General features: G+C 55.7%; 1 protein-coding gene across 1 annotated transcript; it reads left to right on the plus strand.

Moving 5' to 3' along the window:
* The first annotated feature begins 407 nt into the window (after positions 1-407).
* On the plus strand, positions 408-1313 carry DIO3 (iodothyronine deiodinase 3). The gene has a single exon (XM_068991593.1). The coding sequence runs from the start codon at positions 408-410 to the stop codon at positions 1311-1313; it is 906 nt and encodes a 301-aa protein (XP_068847694.1).
* Positions 1314-11267: the final 9954 nt, after the last annotated feature.

The following is an 11267-nucleotide window of genomic DNA, read 5'->3' on the forward strand; positions in this document are numbered from 1 at the left end:
CGCCGGGGATCTCCGCTCAGGTGCGCGGCGAGGGGCGCGCGCGGGCCGGGGCCGGGACGGCGGGATCGGGGCCAGCTTGGTGCCTGCGCTAGCCGGAGGACCTCCGCCGCGGACTCCCGGGTCCCTGGTCCAGCTGTCTGACCCGCGCCGCCGCCGAGGTCTTGATCGCCCGTCCGGGCGAGCGGGCTTCGGGGTCCAGCCCCGCCCCTCTGGCCTCCGGGCCGGGCCGCCCCGCCTTCCAGCCGCTGGTGCTCGCCCTCGGCCGGCGATTTCTAAGGCCCTGGCCGCGCCGCGGGGTGATCCCTTCGGGCTCAAGTTGCAAGGGGGCGGGTCCCGGCCGGAGGTGGAGTCTCCCGCCAATGGATGCCTCGGCTATAAATTGAGCTCTCTGCACAGCCGAAGTCCAGATGCCTCGCCAGGCCGCCCCGCGGTGGGTGGTGGGGGAGGGTAGGGGGGCTCTGGGGGGCGCCGCCACCATGCTGCGCTCCCTGCTGCTTCACTCCCTGAGGCTCTGCGCCCAGACGGCCTCGTGCCTCGTGCTCTTCCCGCGCTTCCTGGGCACGGCCTTCACGCTCTGGCTGCTAGACTTCCTGTGCATCCGCAAGCATTTGCTGGGCCGTCGACGCCGGGGTCAGCCGGAAATCGAAGTGGAGCTCAACAGCGACGGCGAAGAGGTGCCCCCCGACGACCCCCCTGTCTGCGTGTCCGATGACAACCGCCTGTGCACCTTGGCGTCGCTGAGGGCCGTCTGGCACGGCCAGAAGTTGGATTTCTTCAAGCAGGCGCATGAAGGCGGGCCGGCGCCTAACTCTGAGGTGGTCCTGCCCGACGGCTTCCAGAACCAGCACATCCTCGACTACGCCCGAGGAAACCGCCCGCTGGTGCTCAACTTCGGTAGCTGCACCTGACCACCGTTCATGGCGCGCATGAGCGCCTTCCAGCGCCTGGTCACCAAGTATCAGCGCGACGTCGACTTCCTCATCATCTACATCGAGGAAGCGCACCCTTCCGACGGCTGGGTCACCACAGACTCTCCCTACAGCATCCCGCAGCACCGAAGCCTGGAGGACCGGGTCAGCGCCGCGCGCGTACTGCAGCAAGGGGCTCCGGAATGCGCTCTCGTGCTCGACACGATGACCAACTCCAGCAGCTCGGCCTACGGCGCCTACTTCGAGCGCCTCTACATCATCCAGAGTGGCACCATTATGTACCAGGGCGGCCGCGGCCCCGACGGCTACCAGGTCTCCGAGCTGCGCACCTGGCTGGAGCACTATGATGAGCAGCTGCACGGCCCGCAGCCCCGTCGAGTGTAAACAACCGATGGACACGTGACTGAACTTGGCGGGCCATGCCTTCGAGCCTTCGAAGCCCACGTGCAAACAACTCCCAGACAGGCTTGGCGTGGGCCCAGTGCCACAGCTGAGCTGAGCCGTGCATCGCCGTCTGAGTTTGCCCTCTCAGCCAAGCCACCTGAAGGCTCCCTTCCACCTCCCGAGACTCTGCTTTCGACTGTCCCTCGCCTGTACTTGCTTGGCTTGTTCTAATCCCCTTCTGAGGGTGGAGGCAGCGCCGCCCTTGCCTGTGTGCCCCTGGACTTGTGTTCGCAGAGGCCCCCTGCCACGGCTCTCACACGCCCTCCCCAGAAGAGAAGAGCCAGCGTGCCTTTAAGCAGGCGCGCTGGCCCGGCGCAAAGAGACTTAGGCTGCGCCCGCGCGCCCTGGGCGCAGCTGGGTTCCAGCAGCGCGAGCCGCTCGCCTTAGTTGCCTGGCACCCACACCTGTCGCGCGCGCGCGCGCGCGCGCGCGGGGAAGGGATACCCTGCTGCTTTTTGTGTCTGTGTCTTGTTGCTGCCTTGGGGGAGGATGCTTGGGGTGGGGAAGGGTGGGCAGGGTTATTTCCCCCTCTTAGTTTGGGTGCTCACGAGCCCCACTGCTGATGACGAGCTGTCTCTAACTGGCCTCGACCACGAGCTGGTTCTGATTTGCAGGAGGCTCGCAGCAGCACCTAAGACAAGAGGGGAAAGTGCTCTGGATTTCCATGAGGAAACCACATCAACGGGTGGGAGAGGGAGGTTGAGGGACTTGCTTAGGGACAAAGAGAGACCGCTTAGGAGGCGGGGTTCACGGCGCCCCGGGCAGGGGGAAGGGGCCGGGGCTCCTGCGACCCGGGGTTCGAGTGGCGGAGTCCGGAGAATAACGATGAGGGGCGAGCCTGGGAACCCCGAAAGAGGGGTCTCCCAGGCAGAGCTGCTGACTGCGGGGCCGGAAGTGGGGGGGGGCCGATGTGAAGGCTATTTAGTGAGTGTTTTGCTGGAAACGTTCGCTGTATATAAACTTCTTTTTCGCTACAATAATAAAGGCTTGAAGTGAATTGCTTTCGGGTTGCCTTTGGTCCCTTTATTTTTTTCTTCCCTCTGAATAGCGGCAAGAATTAAACACAAATCTCTCCCTCGCGTCCCCATAGTGACCCTAGGGGGAAGGGTGGAGAGAAAGAACCTCCGCCAGCGGGGGTGCTGGAGGCGAATGAAGAAGGAAAGGGATGAGCACAGGCCCGGGGTGGGGGACCCGAGGTGGTGAGAAGAGCGGAGATGTGGAGCCCGGCGGGGTCCCCAGGGAGGCGGGAGAGGCTGCGAGGCCCGCACTTGCTGCCGCGCGCGCGCGCGCGCGCACGCACGCAAGCTATGACAGCTGACCCTGCAGCCGCCCATCTAACTTCTCCCGGCGACCGTCGGTGTGGACGCGGGGGTTACGTAGCGAGGCAGGGCCCGGGGGCTTTGGACCAGGTTGGGCTGGTCTCACGCCCACCACGGGCGCTTCAGCACACCTGGCTCCTCCCTAAGCCACTTCCAGCACCTCCTTGCTCCCTCGCGCGCTCCTCAAACCCGCAAAATCGTCTCCCCCACCCCTCCGATCCCCGCCGGTCTGCTGGGGGGGGGTCCCCCCAGGAGGCGCCATGGAAAAGCGCAAGGTGGGGGAGGGCGGGGAGGCCGGGGAAGGAGAGGCGGCCTGCAGCGCCATCACTCCAGCAGCAGCTCCTACCGCGGGGCGGGGGTGGCTGGAGGGCGCCCCCCCGCCCAGAACACCCCCTCCTCCGCTTCCCCAAGTTCGAGCCAAACCTCATCACCACCCCCCTCCAAGGCGGTCAGGGCTGGGAAGCGGAGGAGAGCGAGGTGGCCGAGCCGAGAGAGACGAAAGAGGGATGGCGGTGGCCGGCACCCAGGCTGGGAGAGGCGGGGGTCTTGGCGTTTGGCACAGAGGCCCCCCGCCCCCCTCATCCCGGGCCAGGCGCCCCCTCGCAGTCCCTGCCCCCACCCACCCACGCACCCCCCGCTCGCGTGTTGCTCGCTAGGTGAGGACGATGCCGCGAGCTCGAGGTTAGCTGGTCTCCACCTCCCAGTGCTGGCGACGCCTTGAGCAGAACAGTGGGTGGGGGGCGGAAGAAACAGAGAAAGGAGAGCTGAGGCGGGAGCCCGGGGACCAGGAATCGGGGGAGCCGAGCCGCCGCACTTTCTCATCCCGGGGACCCAGGACAGTTCCGAGCTCGGGATGGGGAGGCGGGGATGGGGCGGGGGGCGGTTTCTGTGAGCGCCTGGGTCTAAGTGCGCGCGCACGTGAAGGGGGAGCCGGGGAAGGTCGGGGCGGGGGCGGGGTGGTCTGCAGGACCGAGGGTCCAAGCAGGCTGGCGTCAGGACGGAGCCCCAGCTCCACCTACGCCGCCTCCAGTCCCGCGCCCAGCCCCCACGCCGCTCCTCCGTGAAACTTTCTGAAACTGACGCCTTGAGCTGGGATTTTTTTTTTTTTGCTTTAAAAGTATTTACATTGAAAAAGCTACTTTTAAGAAACAAGAAAAAATTGGCACAGATGGTGTTTCTGCATCTCCTCCCATCCCCCTCCTCCCGCGCTCTTCGTCTCACCCCGAAACTCCCAAGATGAATACTGAGCCAGCGGCGGGGTTGCCGGGTGAACTCCGGCGCGCACAGCCGGGAGGCAGCGCAGGGAGACCCTGGACGGCGCGGAGCTGCCCGCAAGGCCACCCCTGGGGGCCGGGGTCGCTGCCGGTCCCAGTCCTCCACCTGGGGGTCTAGTTGGAGGCGCTGCGCGCTCCCCTCCGAGCCTCCTCCGGCTTCTGGCACCAAAACCCCGAGCGCGCGGCGCTGGGACCTGCGGCTCCTGCCTCGGCCCGCGCGGCCTGGCGCGCTCGCCTCTCTTGGGCGCCCCAGCATCCACCCCTTCCTGCTTTCTCCTCTCTGGCCTCGCTGTCTCCCTTCCTCCCCCTCATAGTTCCGTTTCTTTCTCGCTCTGCCCTTTCCCTCCTTTTCTTGTTCCTTTCTTTTCTCCCATTTCCTTTAAAATCTCCCCTTACAAAAAGAACGCACGCTCATTGCCAAAAACAGAGAAGTCCTGGGACAGCCAACCCTAGGTAACCTCTCGGTGTGTGCACTTTCTCACTTGCCTCTCCCATTCACCCACCCTTGTAAAGCCAGCGAAGGATTATCCTTCTATAGGCTGGCATTAACTTTTGACTCCCTGGCACCTCTCTCTCCACGATCCCTGCCCCTTTCCACGTCAGTAAATGCGTATTGGGTGACCTCAGGCCAAGGATGGCTCCATGGGTGCCCCAGGTGTCAGGGGATGTTGTTTCATTTTATAAACATTCTTCATGAGGTGCTCAGGGCTCTACACCCCTCTGCCCCATGAGCACATTTCTTAAAGTGAAATTGCTAGACACATGCACGTCTGTGTCTGTTTTGCCACATTTTGCTAAACTGCCTTCCTGAAAACCTATTTGATTTTATTGTTTTGTATTTTCCCAGTGCTCTCTCTCTCTTCCTTATTTTGAACTGAAAACTATGAAGATAAGACATAAATGCATTTTCAATATTAAATTTTAAATACAGGGGAACACAGAGCACAAAGTGTCAGGCTTGCTTAGAGCAAGCGGGCTCACACTGCATTTCAGATCCCAGCAGCGGCTCATGAAATCAACTTACCAGATCAAGTCAGGCATCCTGAAGAACTGAAATGGAAGACACGCAATGTAAATACCCATGTTCACATCATCTAAGTTAACTGTGGCTTCCTGAAACCTTTGTGCGTGTGCGTGTGCGTGTGCGTGTGTGCACGCGCGTACAGACAGGCACGTGCAGAGTGGCTGGTGTGAAGTGTGGCTCTCCTGAGGGATCCAGAATGTTTGGAAAGGTTTGACAGCCACCCCCCAAGCGCCCCAGGCCCTCCTCCTCGGGACCGCCCCTGTGGACTGTTTTGTGTGCCTCCTTCCAGTCTCCACTTCACCTGCTGACGGCCCTAGCCAAGCACGTCCTCAGCTCTAGTCTCCACGGCGCTGTCGTCGAGATCACGCTGCGGCGTGTTCGGTGATCACCCCACCCGCCCCCACAGTTTCCATGCCATTTCCTATCCTGGCATCCTCGGCCTGGCCATCCGTCTAGTCTGAGCAGGTCTCTGCCTGCAGAGTAACTGGTGCCAGGCACCGTCCGGATGTCTGAGTGCCCCCCTTCCCGCCCCCAGAAGGAACTCATCTCTGCCTTCAAGGAATGCTCAGAGGAGTGGGGAGGAGGGGAAGGAGACAGTCATCTAACCATCACCAGCCTCCTCATCATTAGTACTTTCAAGGCCCATGTCAGCTTAGCTCACCGTTTAGCCCCAAGCAGTGGAGGGGGGGCATGATAAGAGTTCTAGAGGGTCTTATTTACTCCCTTGAAGACACAAATGCCTCCTCCAGGAAGACAAGGAAGGAAGGACATCCTTGGTGGAGGGTACTGCCAGTGCAGAGCCACGCAGGCCTAAAAAGTGCAAATTGTGTTCAGAACACAATACCTCTTGGTATTTACCGGACGGAAATAAACTGCTGGGCAAAGGGCTAGGTAAGTACCCACAGCTCCATGGCTTCCTACCCAGGCATCCATCTGCAGAGAAGTGACCTTCCCAGAGGTGGGACTACCCACACGTACCGCAGGAAGAAGTGACATCTGTGTGTTTGATCTAGGGGCCAGGCACTGGGCTAAGGGCTTCATCAGAATTATTTGCTCTGGTCATCCTCACCTCCCTCTTTAAAAAAGAATATTTGTTTATGGGGCGATGCTGGGTCTTCGTTGCCCTGTGGCTTTTCTCTAGTTGCAGAGAGCAGGGCTCCTTGCTAGTTGTAGGGGCTGCTGTGGCGGGCTCTCTTGTTGCAGAGCACGCGCTCTAGGGTGCTCAGGCTCCCGTAGTTACGGCTCCCAGGCTCTAGAGCACAGGCTCAGGAGTTGTTCAGTCATTAGCCCCATTTCAGTGATGGAGACATTGAGACTTGGCATGGGTGAAGCAGGTTGGCCCGGTGTGTTATGGGCTGAATTGTGTCGACCGCCGAAAGTCATATGCTCAAGTCCTGGCCCTAGTCCCTCAGAATGTGACCTTATTTGAAGACAGGATCTTTAAAGAGGTTATAAGTGAGTATGGGCTTCCCTGGTGGCTCAAACAGTAAAGAATCCACCTGCAACACAGGAGACCCGGGTTCAATCCCTGGGTCGGGGAGATCCCCTGGAGAAGAAAATGGCAACCTGCTCCGGTATTCTTGCCTGGAGAATCCCATGGACAGAGGAGCCTGGCGGGCTACCGGCCATGGGGCTGCAAAGAGTCAGACATGGCTGAGCGACTTACACTAACTCAAGTTAGCACGGGGTCATTGGGGTGGGCCGTCTTCTGATCTGACCGGTGTCCTTATGAGAAGAGGAAGTCGGGACACAGACACGCCCACAGGGACGACCACGTGAGGATGGAGAAAGAAGATGTCCATCATAAAGCCGAGAAGAGAGGCCTCAGGAGAAACCAGCTCAGCTGAGAACCTTCGTCTCAGACTGACAGCCTTCAGAACTGTCAGGAGCAGAGATTCCTGCCATTTAAAGCCTTCAGTCTTCAGTGCTTGGTGATAGCGGCCCTAGATGTGAGAGACAGGGCTGTGGACTGGAAAGCAGCTTTCACCACCGGCCTCCCTGACCCTGGGGTCTAACGTCAGGCTACAGAGTCCCTCTCTCGGTGGCTAAATGATCCAGGACCTTGACCCTCCCCACACAGACCGTTTCTTCCCTCTGCAGCGACAGGAACACGATGCTCTTGTAGGACAGTGGGTCTGAATTGGGCTCTTTTTTTTTTTAAATATCTGCAGAGAAACACACACATGCAGCTCTGGAAAAATCTCCCCTGAGGAATTCACAGTAGCTGTCTCTGTGTGGGCGAGATTATGAGTGTTTTCTTACTTTCTTCTTGGTGCTTGTCTGGAGCCTGTGATTTTTCTGTAGTGAACATGTATTGCTCTTATGACAGAAAAATAGGGTTTCAAACAGCAAAACCAGTGGCTGTAGCGTGGAGAAGCCCAGAGGTCAGGGCAGAGAGGGGTTCTGGGTGGAGACGGGGAGTCCTAGACCAGACCCAGGGCTGGGAGGTGGGGACGCTGGGAGGGTTTGGTGTGGGGTGGTGCTGAGAAAACAAACATTTGAAAGGGAGAAAGGGAATGGGGTTGCTGAATAAAGGACATCAGTTAATTTGAATTTCGGGCAAGCAACAAATAATGTTTTAGTAAAAGTATGTTCCAAATAATGCATGGATATACTTATACTAAAAAATATTATTCATTGTTTATCTGAAGTTCAAATTTAACTGGACATCCTGGCTTGTTTTTTTTTCTAAATTTGACGGTCCTGGGACTTCCTCCGTGGTCCACTGGTTAAAATTTCATGGCCGCGATGCAGAGGGCGTGGGTTCTAAGATCCTGTATGTGGCACGATGCAGCCAAATCATCATTTTTAGGACTTCCCTGTTGGTCCGCCTGCCACTGCAGAGGACACGGGTTCAATCCCTGGTCTGGGAAGATCCCACATGTCGTGGAGCTGCTAAGCCCGTGTGCCACAAGGACTGAAGCCTGTGGGCTGCAACTACTGAAGCCCAAGCACCCTAGGGCCCTTGTTCCACAACCAGAGAACCGCCTGCAGTGAGAAGCCCCCACACCGCAATGAAGGGCAGCCCTCGCTCACCACAGCTAGAGAAAGCCTGCGTGCGGCCGGAAAGACCCAGTGCAGCCCAAAGTAAAATGAGTGAATGACTCTTTAAAAATAGTGATAGCAATACTATTTCTTTAAAAAACACTTTAAAAAATTAACTTGCCAGTCCTGGGGGAGGGAGGTGGTGATAATGACGCTGACAACAATGCAGTCTCTCCGGGCCAGTCAGGGGCAGACTCAGCTCAAAGGGCTGGTGGTGAGGCCGCGGTCTCTGAGACCTGGAGTTCCACCTTCCACAGCCCGCTGGGCCTCTGTGACCAGACCGAGGCTCCCAGATTCCCCACGTACCTGGCGACCTGCAGCCAAGGAAGAAAGGACCAGCAGTTTTGCAGCTGGGTCATCTGCGGGGCCCGGAGCAAAAGGAAAATGCAGAACCCTTTGTTCAAAATGCAGGAAGCTTCGTGCCAGCTGTTGTTCCGGCGCTCAGTCGCGTCCGACTCTGCTTCCCTGTCCTTCACTGTCTCCCGGAGTTAAGGTACAAAATAACAGGCTGTTTCCTTTCTTCAGCTGGCACCTCAGCTTGTGCTGTTTATTTGTTACTTAATGTCATTATCAGTAAAGAAAAATTAGCGTTTTGAATTGTGTGTTATCCGGGTTCTCCAGAGAAATAAAGCCAAGGGGAGAGAGGGAGAGAGATTTAACTCTAAGGAACTGGCTTATGTGATCATGGAGGCTGAGAAGTCCACAATTTACCACGGGCAAGCCAGAGACCAGGAGGGCCAGTCATGTGTTAAGTTCTAGTCCAAATCCGAAGGCTCAAGACCCAGGAGAGCTGATGGAGTAAGTCCTGGTGTGAGTGTGAGTATTCTGAAGGCAGAAGATGGATGTTCCAGCCCCAAGAGAGTCAGGCAGAGCGAGTGGATTCTCCCTCCCTCCATCCCTTACGTCCTGGTCAGGCCCCCAGCTGATCCGACAAGGCTCGCCCACATTGGGAGGGCAATCTGCTTTCTTAGTCCATTCAGATTCCACTGTTACCCTCATCCACCCCAGACTCTGGAATCATGTTTGGCCAAATGACTGGACACCCCACAGCCCTGTCAAGTTGACTGATAAAGTTGACCTTTTCAAATTTTAAGCATGTTTACCATTCATTTTTCCAGTTTTAAATGCAAGTATCAGAGCACTTGGGGTTTCACGGGTGGTAAAGAACCCGCCTGCCAACGCAGGAGACAAGAGACACAGGTTTGATCCCTCGGTTGGGAAGATCCCTTGGAGGAGGGCATGGCAACCCACTCCAGTATTTTTGCCTGGAGAAACCCACGGACAGAGGAGCCTGGCGGGCTACGGTCTATCACAACCGCAGTGACCTAGCACACATGTACCCGTAAGAGCATTTACTTCGTAACACAGAAGCACTGACGTACCCTTCTCCAGGGGGTCATCCCAATCCAGGGGTCAAACCCGGGTCTCCTTCTTTGCAGGGAGATTCTTTACCATCTGAGCCACCAGGGAAGCCCTCTTTCACTTTCAAATGTGTGTTGGTGGCTGAGTCATCTCCGACTCTTTGGGACCCCAGGGACTGTAGCCCACCAGGCTTCTCTGTTCATAGGATTTCCTAGGCAAGAATCCTGGAGTGAGTTGCCATTTCCTCCTCCAAGGGATCTTCCTAACCTAGGGATTGAACCTGGGTCTCTTGCTTTTTGGGCAGATTCTTTACCACCTGAGCCACCTAGGAAGGCCTCTTTCACTTTCATAAGAGCATTTAATCCACAACACATAGTCACTAAAATTACACAATTCGTATTTCGTAGCTCAGACCTGCACCTATGTTTCATCCTCGCCCGCTCAGTGGCAATACTGCGCAAAACTGACTCAGCTGTTTGCGTTGCGCTTCGTGCCCCATGTTTGAAGGACAGGCTGCTGCTGAGGAAGGCAGGGTGGCGGGGAATGGAGCTGTGGGCTCCTGATTGCCCACTCCCCTCCAGGCCATTGTTTTCAGGGCAAGTGAACAGCTTCCAAACACAGGTACCCGCATCCTCCTTGCTCTGAGTGCGACTCCGCCCCCAGGTGCTGCGGACCCCTGCGAGCCTCCGCCCCCTGCATCACAAATGCCCGGTGGGAACTTGGCGGCCAGGAGCAGGGCGGCACGATCCCCATTTCCTCTGCTCACGCATGCTCCCCAGTCCCTTCCAGTTTCAATGAGTCAGTATCTTAAATAACCGATAATGGAAAATAATTTCAAAAATAATCTATGTGTATCCGTATAACTGAATCACCTTCCTGTGCACTGAAACACTGTAAGTCGACCATACTTCAATAAAATAGATACATATTAAGAAAAAGACACAATGCAAAGACAAAATGCCTAAGAATTTCAGCGTGTATCTTTTCCTAGATTTCATTTGTGAGTGACGTCATATGATATTCGTCTTTGCCTGACTCACTGCAGTTCGTACGATCATCTCTAGGTCCATCCAGGTCGCTGTAAGTGACATGATCTCATTCTTTTTAAAGGCTGAGTAATATTCCATTTTGTATATATGCGTATATGTCTGTATACACATCACATCTTCTTTATCCACTTTGTCAATGGATATTTGGTTTGCTTCCATGTTTTGGCCGTTGTAAACAGTGCTGCAATGAACACTGGGGTGCATGCATCTTTTTGAATTATGATATTTTCCCAGATATGTGCACAGGAGTGGAATTGCTAGATTGTATGATAGCCCTATTTTTAGTTTTTTGAGGAATCACCGAACTGTTCTCCACAGTGGCTGTACCAATTTACATCCCCACCAATGCTGTCGGAGGGTTCCCTTTTCTCCACACCTTCTCCAGCATTTATTATTTGTAAACATTTTGATGATGGCCATCTGACTGCTGTGAGGTGATACTTCATTGTGGGTATCACTTATTTACAAAACAGAAATGCCATAGAAAACAAACTTATGGTTACCAAAGGGGAAGGAGGACGGATAAATTAAGAGTTTGGGATTAACAGATACATACTATTATGTACAGAATAGGGAAACAATAAGGACCTACTGTAAAAATCAGGTAACTACACTCAATATCTTGTAATATACTATAATGGAAAGAGTCTGAAATACATATATATATATATTCATTTATGTATACGAGTCACTGAATCACTTTGCTATATACCCGAAACTAACACAACATTGTAAGTCATCAGTCATCTACACTTCAATTTTAAAAAAATAAAAAGAACTTCAAGACAGTGACCACAGAGCACTGAGTCCAGTGTGGGGCC

The sequence above is a fragment of the Capricornis sumatraensis genome, chromosome 19 (genome assembly GCF_032405125.1).
Source record: "Capricornis sumatraensis isolate serow.1 chromosome 19, serow.2, whole genome shotgun sequence".
Classification (NCBI taxonomy): Eukaryota; Metazoa; Chordata; class Mammalia; order Artiodactyla; family Bovidae; genus Capricornis; species Capricornis sumatraensis.